General features: G+C 37.2%; 1 protein-coding gene across 1 annotated transcript; it reads right to left on the reverse strand.

Moving 5' to 3' along the window:
• Positions 1 to 2,734: 2,734 nt before the first annotated feature.
• Positions 2,735 to 3,435, reverse strand: LOC108694069. Its single transcript, XM_018203356.1, has one exon. The coding sequence runs from the start codon at positions 3,191 to 3,193 to the stop codon at positions 2,906 to 2,908; it is 288 nt and encodes a 95-aa protein (XP_018058845.1). The 5' UTR covers positions 3,194 to 3,435; the 3' UTR covers positions 2,735 to 2,905.
• Positions 3,436 to 15,197: the final 11,762 nt, after the last annotated feature.

Genomic DNA, 15,197 nt, shown 5'->3' on the forward strand with positions numbered 1-15,197 from the left:
TCGCATCTTATCAACTTTACAATCAAAGCAACTGTGTCTACAGACTGTTTTTACAGACAGTTGACGATCAATTTAAGAATTGACAATTTAAGAATTGACTCTTTCAACTCAGTATTCATTTAAACATGTCACTGACATTTACGCTCACCGGTCAGAGTAGCGTAGTCCTTGTGGCTTGCTACTTTCCAGCCGTAGATTTGAGCGATGATTATGAGCTTGACGAATTTTGAAATCTACTATACGATATCTAATTTAAATTCGTTAGATAATAAGTTTTACTTTGACGAAGATGACAAAGAAATTGTTATTCCCCAAGAGTCGTATAAAAATATGTGACATAAACAAGTGTCTAAGATGTACAATTCTACAATTTTATTCTAATGATGTTGTGAGAGAGAAAACGTTTCGTAAAGAGGATGAATAGTATCCATTGACTATTCATGTCAATAACAATACAATGAAGAGTGAGAGCAAATGTGCTTATCGAGTAAATTTCACCAAACCTCACAATATTGGATCGCTGTTGAGATTTTCATCGAATCGCGTGCTGGATCCGTAGTAGTGGCACGAATCAGATGCACCGATAAATATCATTCGCATTGAATGCAACGTGACCACGGACGCATATAGCAATGATAAGTCTGTGCATGATACATGAATTTTCACCGAGCATGTCACCAGGATATAAGATATCAGAAAGATCGACACAAATAATTTACCTTCCGATTCCTTCATTACGGAATCTGACGATTCGCGTTGAATCAAGACGGATGATTGCTCGATTTTCGCGGAGAAGAAATCATCGTTAGATTGTATGTACAAAAGCGACAGCAATAAAGAGATAACGACAACGATAACGTGAGATGTTTTTTCTGAATGAGCAAGCGAAACAGACAGGGGATATAAATTTTGCCAGAGGGACGACAGCGATCAAAAACATTCGAGTGACCAATAGAAAGAAATTCACTCGTCGAACGTTAAATTTTTACAATCATTGGGCTTTGTTGTGCGAAATATCTGATTGATATCTGATTGATATTGATAATATTGGAGACGTACCAATCTTTAACGATCGTCAAATTCGAGTTTCACATGTACAATCCGTACGTCAACACAACGTTTGGACATAGCGACGAGATAAGGATACTCATATAACAGCAAAATTTATACACGTTACCGTATGAAAGCATTCTCTACATCAAAAGTAGATTGACTTTAAAGGAAAAAAATGTATAAAAACAATCAAATCTTGGATCTAATTGTGTGGCGTTCATGTTCGATGAAGTTCAATATGAACAATTCAACGATATGGAGATTGATCATAGCAGAAACATTGGTATAACTAGTCTTATGAAGGATTATGCAATATTTTCTAATGAAATCGCATATAGTTTGCATAAAGCTGAATTTATCGTCTCTAGTGATACCGTGAAAAGCCTAACAGATGATGCATACTTTTTAATTTTTGTGCTCAGTATATTGTTGGGCTTTTGCGAGGATTACAAACGTGTGGTAATTAACGCTCGTCCTGAATTAATTTTGATACGAGCGCGCAACGGTAACAATTACATAGAAGATCCAACGATAGAGCCGACGCTTGAATTATTCAAAGTACAGTGGCGAATGCTTCATTTTGCATTGAAGTTAATAAACTATTTATGCTGCGTGCTTTAGAGAACGGACAATCTGAGTATGAGTTTCCGTTTGTGGGATTTGTATGAGTACCCTCAATTCCGAATATAACGAAACATTCCTGGGCCATCAAGATTGCGACTCAGCTGGAAAAATGATATGTTATTTTTGGTCTACAGACCAATAAAAAAAATATCATGACAGCACGTAAAACTTATTTCGACATTTGTAAATTAACTAATATGAAACTTTAAAAATTAAACTCTGAATTTTATTCGTACGATGATCTGAATCTATTATAGACTTTGATAAACGCAGAGCCGCTATTGTATGATATGTATTTACGTTTCCGTACGTCTTATTATCAAATTCTTCGTGAAAGAAATGAACTATCATTCCAATTAAACTCTTCTTTGAAAGATTTTACTCTAGTAATCATTGACTGCTCGCGACAAAACGAGTCCGTCAAAAGTGGCACCGTGGATGTATGATTTGAATTCAAAGAGAATGTATCCGCGAATATAATCGCCTATTGTTTGTCTTATCATATACAACCGCGTAAATATAGCCTAACATCAAATGTAGTACGTAAGATTACGTAAATTATCATCACCAAAAAATATTCTCATTCTCTTTTTAATATATGAGATAAAATCCAATATCCTTTGTGATCAAGCACAGTCTCAGAAAATCGTTCACCATATACTAACGTTTGTGGATCTGCAAGGATTTATCGTTGGAAAGAAATTTGTCGTGAAGGAAATGGCGGTTGAGAAAAAGAACCATTCTCTCTCATTATATTTTTACATGTCCCATGTCATGGAATTTCTTGACAAAGTCAGAAAAGTATTGCGCTTTCTGGTTGCTTATCACCATAGATTGCAATGGGAAGACGGGATGATCCCGTATAACATAGGCGAAACGTCTGATTATAATGGTTATAATTAGTGCGGAAGAGAGTGACGACAATAAAGTTCTTGTATACATTAAAGGACATGAAAAACGCGAATGGCTGGTTGTATACTCGATAGTCATAACTCGACAATTGACTCTGGATGCTGATTACGAAGATATAGATTGTTATGTTCGGATTTCGATCTCCGAGACGCGGGGTGCAAGGATCTATTGATCTCTCGATTCAGCTGCAAAGTTCACGCGAAATAAAAACGACGATAAAAAAACGGGGAAATGAAATGAAAAGAAAAAAAAAAGCAAAAGCAAAATCTGATTTCTGACGAGATGATTCCTTTTATTCTGCTCTAAGATTTCTTAATTATGTGGATCGCCGGAAGACGATTTCTTCACAATGCGCGGCAAATACATCGGTCCTCTCTGGCTGAGCGCAGGGGTGGTACTCTGGACTCGGGTAGAACCATGACGGGTCCGAGAATACACGCGAGTCGAATTCCTCGGAGCGGTAGTATTCGCGCACCAGGCTCCTATAAGCGGCCTTGCTCGGCGCACACGCGACATCTGTTGCTCCTGCGAACATCGCTGTCATTTTGAATTTTGTGCTCGCGTGGCGAGAGTGCCGCGGAGCCTCACGGACTCGCTGGAACATTTGTTAAAAAGATTGCTGCGCCCTCAGATGAGGAAATCGCAAGGTAACAGGTGAAAAGGCCGAAACTCCTTTTCCTTTGCGGGGCAGCTGTCGAGATTGGGATGAGCGACAGGGATTTGAGTGTCGAGGTGGAATAATGGGGGAGCTGTGGAGGAGCCGTCCTCGCTCGGACAATCGCCAGTGCTCTGTTTCGAGCTCTTAGGTGATTGAGGAAAGGAATCTCTCGAGCACTGACGAGTGTTCAAGAACGCCGGAATTTGAAGGAGGACGGCGGATAGCGCGCTATAACAGTGCAGATGATAGGTCGTCGCTTGGGACATCGGGGGCATGGAAGGGTGCACTAAGGACGCGAGCGGAAACGCGTTCTGTGTTAGACTTGGCATTCTCACGCACTGACATTTAAGAGACGTCACAGACAAGACACGTAACACTTCGTAGATATTTCGGGCGACGAGATGTAAAAGAGAAAAGAAAAGAAAAAACAAGAAAAAAAGAAAGAAAGTTAATTGAATTACTATATTGGCACTTGATACACTATTGACTCTCAAAATATGTACAAATAAATTAAAACTATTACAATTGAATAATTACTATTCGCTCTATTTTACAATACAATGCGATAACAAAAAGGAAGACGGTAGAAATATAATTAGAGTCTAATATAAAAGGTTCACGGCTTTACGCGGCGCGCGTAATAGTAGTTTATAATGACCGATTCGGCTACCTTGCATTTATTTGCGGAAAATTTATCTCAGTGAACTTTGACAAAAGCAACTAAAAATGAAATGCGCCCATCCTAGATAAGGGTCCTCGTTTATATACAATTTAGGACTCGCGGGTGAGGGGGCGAGCCAATGATATTTTGACTTTAGCGGAAACATTGTTCTAGAACATCCTATAAATTTTTAATTCATGTGATTTTTCCTTAATTAATGCAATTTTTGATCAGGCGAGGGCGCGAAAAGGGGTTTTTGTGAAGCTTTTAATCTCGCTTACTCGCATTCGTTTGGATTGTCCATTTGATTACTTTTCTCGAATCTGAAGTTTTTTATGCATTAGATTTTCGGTATCGAGCTAACTCTCCGCTCAATCATCCAACAGTTTTCTCTCGTATTTGTTTAGGTGATTTTGAGAATGTTAGAATTAGAGTTCTTCGTTGGATAATTGGAGATCTTAAGGCCTTTTATGAGAGCCATCTCGGGACCGTTTATCTGCAGCATTAATTATAACTTTTGAATTAATTGATAAAGTTTTATCGTTACTGAGAGCGCCCCTGAACGCGATTTTCATATCCGATTTTCGTAGTTATCAATTCATTTTTTTTGGTTACTGCAAGCCGAAATTTTAATGGAGTTTTGCATTAATTAAGGATTCCAATTAAATTGGTCGCACAGGCGCAGTACATTTTCAATTTAATTTCGCTGTTACACTGTGAGCGCGTGACTCGTCGCTTTCGCTCGCAAGTTCGTGAAGCGATACACAGATCGCGTTAGGAGTACTTTTCTATGCTTCCGTGACATGAGGCCTGAGGCCCGCTGTCATAGCAACGTGTGACGCCCAGCGCGGATCGTTTATTCGTGCTGAACGTTACATAGATTCTTTACGAAATTTTGATATTATTAATTCTGTACGATATGGAAAACATGTTAAAAATTGTGCGTTACAGAATGTATTTAAATTATAAAATTGAGGGGGGGGATTGTAATGCCAGAAAAAAATATATCAAGTTTAAAAAATAAAGTATGAGATTTTTTAAATGTATTTTAATTTTTTTCTTCTATCCCTATAAGTAAGAATCTATCAATAATGATAGTTGTTCAGTAGTATATAGTTTAATAAGTGTTCGATAGTTATTCAACAGTTTTAATAATGATTCGATAATTAGGAACATTTGACAATTTGTATTACTAAACATATTATCTGTTGCTAAATTAAAATTATTGCCGAGTCATATTGTTAAAAGATCGTAAAAAACAAATATCTATTTAATAAAATCGTGTAAAAGAAGAAAAGAAAAGAGAGCGTAACGGGTGGAAGAGAGAGCAAATAATAAGTATAGAATTGCAACAAGTGGAAGAGCTAAAACATCCTACAATAGATAGTAGAGAGAGAACAATAGGTTAAAAAGAGAATAAAGAGAAATAAACCCCGCTTGTCCTCCAACATGGACCCACCAATTGGGGGCATGACACGCTTTCCCCTCTCTCGAACCCAGCGTCTGTAATGCATTTTCCTCCTCCCTAATTCCCTCACATCACGCACGCACGTACGCACATACACAATCTCTCTCTCTCTCTCTCTCTCTCTCTCTCTCTCTCTCTCTCTCTCTCTCTCTTTCTCTGTCACTTATCTTGCAGAGATCGCTATCTTCATACTATCGTTACTTGATGAATAAATTTCGCCTGAGTTGAAATTTTGCTTCTATTTTGAATCATGGTTTTCGGATGTATGTAGATTCTAGATTTATAATAGGTTTTAATGTAATGAATTGAGTTCTTACGTTGAATCTGTAAATGGCAGTTATTGGAAAATGTTTTATTTTTAGGTTTAAAAGAAGTTTTCTAAATAGAAGTTGTAGATTAAGTAATGTTAAAAAAAGTCCTATTTGATTGTTAAAATATCAAAAGATTTATAAAGTTTTAATTGAAGTTGGAAGAGTTTCAAAGTAGGATTAAAATTTTTTGAGTCGCGTCACGACTGTGAAAAAGCAATACGATGACTCTTCACGTGTGATAAATTTACGTTTCAAGTAATGAAACAGGAGTTTGTTTTTCTTTTAAAAATTGTATCTGAAGAACTTTAATACTTTCATCATTGATTTACTCACGCACTTAATCGATATCCGAGTCGACACTACATGAATGATTTACGAAGAACGATTTACGAACTATTCTATTTCGATTATTCTTAATTAATACCGATTAATTATTTAACTCGAAATCAGGAATAAGAAACGCGTTATACACAAAGTACACACAACCTGACATGATTCGACGCGAAACTTGATCTCAACGATACAATCAAGTAAGTTAGCTTTTACGGACAGAATTAAGAGTAACATAATAGAAATCTGATTTATCGGTCGCTTGTAATTGTTGGTAAGTCAGTGACTAGAGAGACTACATTGATTACAGCATTCTACAAAAACAGGCATTATTCAGATTGTCAATCGTGTTAATTATCATAATTATTTTTTTTGGCAATGTTTACTAGTATTGAATATCTAGAATTATTCAACTTTGAAATATTAAATTTAATATTAATTTAATATTAATTTAATATTAATTTAAAAATTAAATTTTATTTTTTTAAATTTAGTTATTTGAAAACTAAAAGAATATTCCTCGAAATGAAATATTTGGTTGCCTTGAAAAGAGCAGATTAATTATTAATTGCTATGAAATGAACAATTTTTGGATATTTTGATCTTCTTTTTTATAGTAAATGCTCGAAGTGTCCACCGTCCATTGTGACGCAAACTTTTATCCGTTTCAATAAATTTGTCTGTATTCTTTCTATAACTTTGACAACGTCGTTATCGATAAACCAATATAATCGTGTAGCTTGTAACTGTTATTTAATTCTTCCACGTTCTCGGGAAGGTGTCTATAAATTATTTCCTTGCAGTATTCCCACAAGAAAAAATTCAATGGGTCAAAATCTTGCTGGTCAGTGTACTGGCCTAAGCAACGTGCAGGAAATTGCTGGTTTAAAAAGTCCGTAACAATTCTGGTGTTATGAGGACCAACGCCGTCTTGTTGAAATATTATTTTATTTCGAAATATTATTTTAATCTGACAGATTTTCTGTCAGAAAGTGCACATATGCGCCATTTAGCCTTTCTGGATTACTAGGCCCAATATTTTTGTTCCCATAATCTCAGCTCAGACATTCAATTTCCAACGAATTTCTGAACCGCATCATTCACGGATTCTCGTCATCCTATATATGCATATTATGCGAGTTCAGAACTCCTTCTCATGTAAACAGCGATTCATTGCTAAATATTACATAAAAAAAAATTCTGGATCTTTGTCAGCTCTTCTGAGAAAATCCTCGCAAAACATTTTCTTCCGAGAATAGTTTTCTTCTCGTAGGTGTTGCATGCTACTATAATGGTAGGCGTATAATTTTTCTTCTTTTAAAATTCATTGTATGGTCAAATAATCCATGCTGTCGAGCAATATCTCGAATACTGGTTTCCGATTCTTACTCAACGACACGAACAACTTTCTATTTCTTGCGTAACGCTGCCTATCAATGTCTTTTTTCTTTGGCAGGACGCTTTCGGTTTCGTACAATCTTTCCACTGCTTTGAATACCATATAACACTGGCATATGGATGTCTTGCTCTGTTCGGATACTCGACAACTATCTCCTAGCAGCAACGTAATGTTGCCCATGATACTCATCGAGTGCCATATCATAATATTCTTCGTTACTATATGCTGCCATTTCTTGATCCTTTGCTTCTACGATGCTCGAGAGATTATTGATTTGTGGATCGATCAGTCCCTCGTATTTCCGATCGACACGAATTGGTCGCGGGGGATGGGATGGGAAGGCGCCTGTTTCATTACTTGAAACGTAAATTTATCTCACGGTCGTGACGCGAGTCGAAATTTTAATCCTACTTTGAACTCTTCCAACTTCAATTAAAAAATCTTATAAATCAAATCTTATAAATCTTTTGATACTTGAATAATCAAATAGGACCTTTTTTAACATTACTTAATCTACAGCTTCTATTCAGAAAACTTCTTTTAAACCTAAAAATAAAAAATTTTCCAATAATTGCCATTTACACAGACTCAATTCATTAGATTAGAGCCTATTATAAATCTAGAGTCTACGTCCTAAAACTATGATTCAAAGTAGAAGCAAAATTTCAATTCGGACGAAATTTATCCGTTAAGAAACGATGGTACCAAGACAGCAAATCTCTGCAAGGTAAGTAACACACACACAGAGAGAGAGAGAGAGAGAGAGAAAGAGAGAGAGAGATTGCGTGTGTGCGTGCGTGCGTGCGTGCGTGTGTGTGTGAGCGATTATTATATGAGACAGAACTTTTTGTTCTTAGACAGCTGATTATCCTTTGTGATCGCTGGCATCAGACTGGGTGAGTGCGCCCGGCATCGCCCCTGCTTACTTTCTATATGCGATCTGTGATTCAATAACTTTATCCCTTAATAAAAAAGCGTCGGATAAAATTTTCGTAAAGGAAAAGTCGTCTTAGAATTCAACTAGGAACACGTCTGTGCAAGGACACGGAGTTTTTCTGAATCATCCTATTGAACAAAAATTTCCTGCTTTAAAATATATTTTACGATCATCCATGCGAAGCGATTCGCACCCCATCTTCTCTCTGTTGAGAATATGCATAACTTTTCATGCGAAGCTATTCTCATTCCACTTCTTCTCTTGCCGAGAAGCGTATAATTTTCCATGTGAAGCAACTCTCACTCCATCTCTCCCTCTTCTGAAAGGCGTACTACTTTCCACGCGAAGCGACTCTCACCTTGCTGAGGGGCACACGATACTTACTGTCTCTTTTCCTATTTAGAAACGCAGGACTTTCACGCAAAACAACTTGGGACGGAATTCGCTTTGCATGGAAAGTCGTGTGCTCTTAAGCAGAACGGGGAAGTGGGAGTCACTTCGCGTGGAAGTCGTGCGCTAAGCAGGGGAGAGATAAAGTGTTAGTGATTTGGCATGCGCTGTTCTCGGTGATGCGATGGCGGCATGCGCCTCTATGTATTTTTTCGGAATTCTCGGACTTGGGAATCGTAACATGTGTCCTTATTTCACAATGTTATAGGAATCGCTGCGATGTCGAAATACCCATTGTCGGAAAATGATTAGTTTCGGAATAAAGAAAACGTGAATACTGGATATCACAAAATCATAAATTTTTTATAATAATGGCCGTTGTATTATATAAATCGAGCTTTCTCGCGGCGCAATCTCGCCGTGGATGGGGAGGAGGAAGGGCGCGGAAAGAGGCGCAAAGATAACCGATGTGTGCAGAGACTGCGAGATAATTGGCAAAAACATTTTGAAAAACACAAAATTTCAGAACCGTGAATCTTGAAAGATGCTAAATGTTTAATGATCAAACATACGTTAAAAATACTTTTAAAATGCCGTTACACATGTAAAAAATGAAGCAACATAAATAATTCGTTGGGGGGAACGATAACTCTTGAACTGATGCATCGGGTTTCTTATAAGCTAAGTCAAGTATGTGCTCGCTGAGAGTCGTTAGACTTAAATTATAAAAGGATGTTGTGAGCGCAAAAAAGAAAAGAAAATAGGAAGATGTAATCCTATTATTAATACATTTTAAAGTAAATGGACGTATTATGTTTGCATCGGCAAAATAGCGATTTTAGGTAATGATCTGGTGAATGAACTCTTTGCCGTACGAATCGTAGCAGTTCGCATAACGTTATCGAATCCTGGGTTGATTTCTGTGACTCAACAAGAGGAGAGGTACCAGATCCTATTGCTGAGTTTGGGTAGACTTGTTTTGGTTAGACTTCAGCTGATTTCCCTTGTTGGTCTTCTATTTAAATCGCTCTTGCAACGTGTGCAGGTATTCCTGACTCTACTTGCCAAAAATGCTGTCTGATCTGTTCAACATGCTACCAACACACTGATCTATTTTTGTTTACGTCAATTGTGTCATGATAAGGGAAATTATTCAGAAGGGTGACTCAACTAAGAAATGAATGGGCTTAAATAAGTTAAATCATTAGGATTTTAATGGAGTAAGAAGACGCGAATTCAGAATCGCTTCTATCTCACAAAACATTGTTTGCAATTCCTTAAAGATTAAAGGCGTTTTTCCGATCATCCTACAAAGACGCTTCGTGGATTTGACAGCGACTTCCCACCGGCCGCCGAAATGAGGTGCATTAGAGGGGTAAATTTCCATGTGGTTTCCTATTCAAGTAAAAAATGAGTTTTGTCGGATTGAGCTTGGTCTCCACGTAAAAAATCGAAAAACTCTTTAGTTTTAAGTTGTCCTTGAGCCTTGATGAATGTGGTCCCGTTATTCGAGTACATGTAAGAGATTTTTTCCTGCGCGATATAATGAATCGCTTAAACCAGCTTAGCTATGAAAGACTCTGAAGTGAGATCGATGAATTCACGCATTTGATAGCGAAGCACACAAAAAGTGATAGGTATGCTTTGTGAACGTGATCATTGCGTCGCTTAGATTCGTGCATCGTGAACGGGCCGACATAATTGACGCCGTAATGCACGAATGGAAATGGTCACATATCTCACAAAGATCTCATAATCATCTTCGATTAGAGAGGAGATCGATGGACAAGAAAATGAATAAGGAAGGAACGAGGCTGATAGAGTATATTAAGAAGAGGTCGATGGCTGAGTAAATAGGGGTAATCAGAAGCGATGAAAAAGAAAATTGGAGTACACTGGAGTAGAGGAGAATCTGTTATAAATTACGTGCTATGAACGAGGAGATAAAGGAGGAAGTGAGTTTAGAGATAGGAGAGCAGGTAGATTCGGGTCACCAATAGTGGTACGTTTGAAAAGAGGGGGGGGGGGCAATAAAGAAAAAAAAGAGAGAGAAAGGAGGAGGAATGAAGAAATATGAAACGAGAAAGGAAGAAAGCTGTTTAAAATAGAATTAGGAAAAATGGAAATGGTAGAGAGAAAAGGAAAAGTAGGGAAAATTTGGAACAAGAATGAGAGAGACTATGGAGAGAGTAAAGAAAGATAGAAATGAAGAGAGAGGAGGAAAAAAAGGATGATAGGATAAGGAATATAGAAGGAAAAAAGGGAAATTAGGAACGAGTTAAGGGCATGGAAAGGATTGAAAGAGAGAGACAGGAATATAAGGAGAGTAAGGAGAAGGAAGGAATTATAAAATTAGACATGAGGAAATGAAAGAAGAAAAAGGGAAGCAGGAGAAATAAGAACGGAAGGGCAGGTATGGTTAACAAGAAAAGGAAAAAGAAGAAAAGATTAAATAAGGATATAGAAAAGGAAGAGGGATTTTTTCATAAACAATTAAGAGTAGAAAAAGATAATAAGAGAGGGAGAGAGAAGAAGTGGGACAGAAGGAGAGGAGGATTTGGAAAGGGAGAAAATAAATAGGATAATAAGGAGGATGATAAAGCGATAGGAATACCAAGTGAGATAAGAAATAGAGAAATAGAGAAATAGGCGTGATTAAGCAACAAAATATGGAGGAAGAAAGAATAGTCAGAGAAGAGAAGGTATAGTCGTGCCAAAAAAAGAAGGGATGAAGGAAAATTATAGAGGGGGGGGACGATAATGCCGTCGTTGTACAAGGTATATACGACGGCAAAGGAAGGTTAAGAAAAGATGTAGAAAAGAAGGGACTGATTTCACCGAATCAAACAAGGAAAGGGAACGATAGATAATACCAGGTATAAGCTTAAATCCGCTGTTTTTAAGTCAGAAAAACACATTTTTTTTCCTAGGAAGCAAAAACAAATTTATTTAAAGCATTTGCCCTCGCTAACTATACATTTTTCCCATCTTTCGGGCAATTTGTGTATACCACGCCAAAAAAATTCCTCATCTTTCGAGGCAAACCACTTATCAAGCCATTTTCGGACGTCTTCGTAAGAATCGAAGTGCCGTTCAGCGAGCGCGTGGCCCATTGACGAAAACAGGTGATAGTTAGGTGAGTAAGCGGGATGGGGTAGCACTTCCTAGTTGAGTGTCTCCAAGTAGTTTTGGATCATTGTTGACGTGTGCAATAGTGCGTTGTCATGGAGGAAAATCAGCTTGTCATGTCTTTTTCGATAATACGGCCTTTTTTCACGCAGAGCACGGTGCAATTTGATGCAGTTGTTGGTAGCCGTGAGCATTAACAGTTTCACCAGGTTTTAACAGCTCGTAATAGATAACACCCTCCTGATCCACACCAAACACACAGCATCGTTTTCCATCCGAAATGATTTGGTCTTGAGGAAGATGTTAATGATTGGGGGGGATCAATCCAAGATTTCTTGCGTTTAGGATTCTGAAAATAGATCCACTTTTCATCGCCTGTCACAATCCGATGCAGGAACTTTCTTTTTTGTCTGGCAAGCAGAATTTGGCATGTGGCATTTTGGCGTCACTCCATCTGCCTATCGTTCAGTTCATGCGGCACACATTTTCCAATCTCTTGAACCTTCCTCATGACATATAGCCGCATGGAAATGGCTACTTGAGAAACACCCAATTGCTCGGCAAACATTTTTTGCGATTGGGTATCGTCCTCGTCCAAAAGAGCCTGCAATTGACAGTCAACTTTCCTGGACTGATTTTCACGCTTCTTCTTGTCACTCAGATCAAAATTGTCGTCATTGAACCGGCGAAACCAATTTCTGCACGTTCCGATAAAGCATTGTCGCCATAGGCCTCCACAAGCATTCAATGCGATTCGGCAGCCGATTTCTTCAAATTAACAGAAAAGCAAAGCTTCCCGCATATGCTTTTTTTTAAGCAAAAAACTAGACATGATTACGAAAGAAAAATTGTATGTTGTTGTATGAAATTATTGATGATGTGCATTGGTTAATGTTGACAGATGTCAAACACATAAAAAAAAGTGTGTTGTGTGGTAGCTTTCTACACTCACTAATGCCACCTATGAGCAAACAGCGGATTTAAGCTTATACACCTAGTATATATACGCTGAATTTTGATAATTGATTTGATAATTGATTGATTTGATAAACAGGCAAATTGGAAAAAAGGGAGAAAAAATGACGACAGTGTTTGTAGATTTGAGATCAGCATTTTATTCAATGGATAGAGGAGTGTTGACAAGGTCTGAGGGAAAGAAGAATAAGAGAGGGATTAGTGGAGAAGGTGGAGGAAGTATTAAGGGAAGTAAGAAGTAGCGTAAGAGTGGGAGATGGATTGGGAAAAGGGTTTTGGACGACAAGAAGGGTAAGATAGGGATGTCCGGCAAATCCAGTACTTTTCAATATAGTGACGGATCTAGAAGAGGAAATGAATAAGGTAAAATGGGGAGGATTAAGACTAGAAGAGAAGAGAATGTATTCGCTGCAATACGCAGACGATATGTGTTGGTGGCGGAGAAAGAAGAGAGATGAAGAGTATGCTAGAAAGATTAGAAAGGTACTTGGATAAGGAAAAGACTTAAGTTAAATGTAAGGAATACGAAGGTATTAAGGTTCAGGGAAGGGGGAGGAAATGAATAGAATGAGTTGGTGGTGGAAAGGAAAAAAGATTGAAGAGGTGAAAGAGGACAAGTATTTAGGGTATGTTTTTCAAAGAAATGGAGGACAGAAAAAATATATACGGGAAAGGATAGCAAAAGCAGCGATAATAATGGGGCAAGTATGGGGAATAGGGAGATTTGGCGGAAATTGGAGAAGAAGAGTGTGGATGTTTGACACTTTGGTATGGACAATGATGGGGTATGGAGTAGAGATATGGGGGATTGGAAAGAAAGGGAGGGGATAGAAAAAATGCAGGAAAGGTTTTGAAGATAGATGCTTGGGTTAGAGAGAAGGACATCGCGGTATTTAATAAGGGAAGAAATGCATAGGGAAATGATGAGAAGTAGAGCGGAGAGGAAGACATGAGGTTTTGAAGAAAGATTGGAAAGAGAAGCGAATTAGCGCGGGCATGTAGGAAAGAAATAACAGAGAGGGCGCTAGGAAAGAGACGTATCAAATGGGAGAGGGAGAGGGGAGTTTTTTAAAGATAGAGGAATGGGTGGGAGAGACAGAGAATGAAGGGAAACAGAAAGTACGAGGAATTAGAGGAGAGGGAAAAGGTCAGAGGGATGAAAGATGGGAACGGATAAGGAAATCGAGATTTGATATGTGGTATGAATGTGTAAAGGAGGAGGGAATGCCGAAATATCTGGAGAATGAATAGGGAGAAAGTAGATGACAGAGGATAGCAAGGTTTAGGTTGAAAATGAGATGATGGAAGGGAGATATTGAGAAAAAAAGAATAGGAGAATGTGTCGGTTGTGCGGAGAGCAAGGGGAGACATGTCTGGGAGAAATGCAGGAGTTGAAATGAGAGAGAAGGTAATTGGCAGGAAGCATGTAAGATAATTCTGAGGGGAGAGAAAGGAGAAGGGAGAGTGTAAATGGATGAGGAAAAAAAAAAGAAAGAAAAAAAATGTAAATGGAAACGGAAATTCATAAGGAATAGACAGAGACGATAACGGAGCGAGCGAGTAAGGGAGAAGAGAGAGAGAGAGAGAGAGAGAGAGAGAGAGAGAGAGAGAGAGAGAGAGAGGGGGGGGGATAGTTGTAGGTTAGGTTAAGTTAGAGTAAGTTAGTGTATAAGTTAGTATAAGTGCTATTGTATAAATAATGTATAATCTTATGGGAAAAATCAAATATGTATACATATATACATAGTGTATGTATACTTATTATTGTATTATTGTTATATATATATTATTATTATACATTTTAGATTCTATTTTATATATTGTATTATATTATTTTTGTATATTAAACTATTTTAAGTTAAATTATGCAAATATTTATTGCATGTCACATTTGTTAAATAAAATTGTAATTGTAATTTTATATTATAACACATTGTAAAATAAATTGTAAAGAATTAATAAATAATCAAATTACTTAAATATCGTAAAATGAGATAATTTTGACTCAGACGGAATAACTTCGGAAGAAAATTTTAAGAAATACAATTTGCATGTCCACAATCCATAAAGAACATAATAAGGCATTTTAATAATTTTTAAGACGTTTTTAAAATGTCTTTTATTCTGATTTTATGTGTGGATAAACGTGCTGTTTAATGTTATTATCAAAATTGATAAACATTATTATCAAAATTACTTCATTTTACGATATATACATAAATAGATTATAATTAGTGGGATGATAGAGATACTTTTATGGATTGATCCTTTTTACTTAAAATTCTACTATAATATATAGTTAATTTCTGATAAAAGTAGAACAATCTGCACAAAAACATTATTTCTTTTA

This window comes from Atta colombica, unplaced genomic scaffold, assembly GCF_001594045.1.
Source record: "Atta colombica isolate Treedump-2 unplaced genomic scaffold, Acol1.0 scaffold1, whole genome shotgun sequence".
Lineage (NCBI taxonomy): Eukaryota > Metazoa > Arthropoda > Insecta > Hymenoptera > Formicidae > Atta > Atta colombica.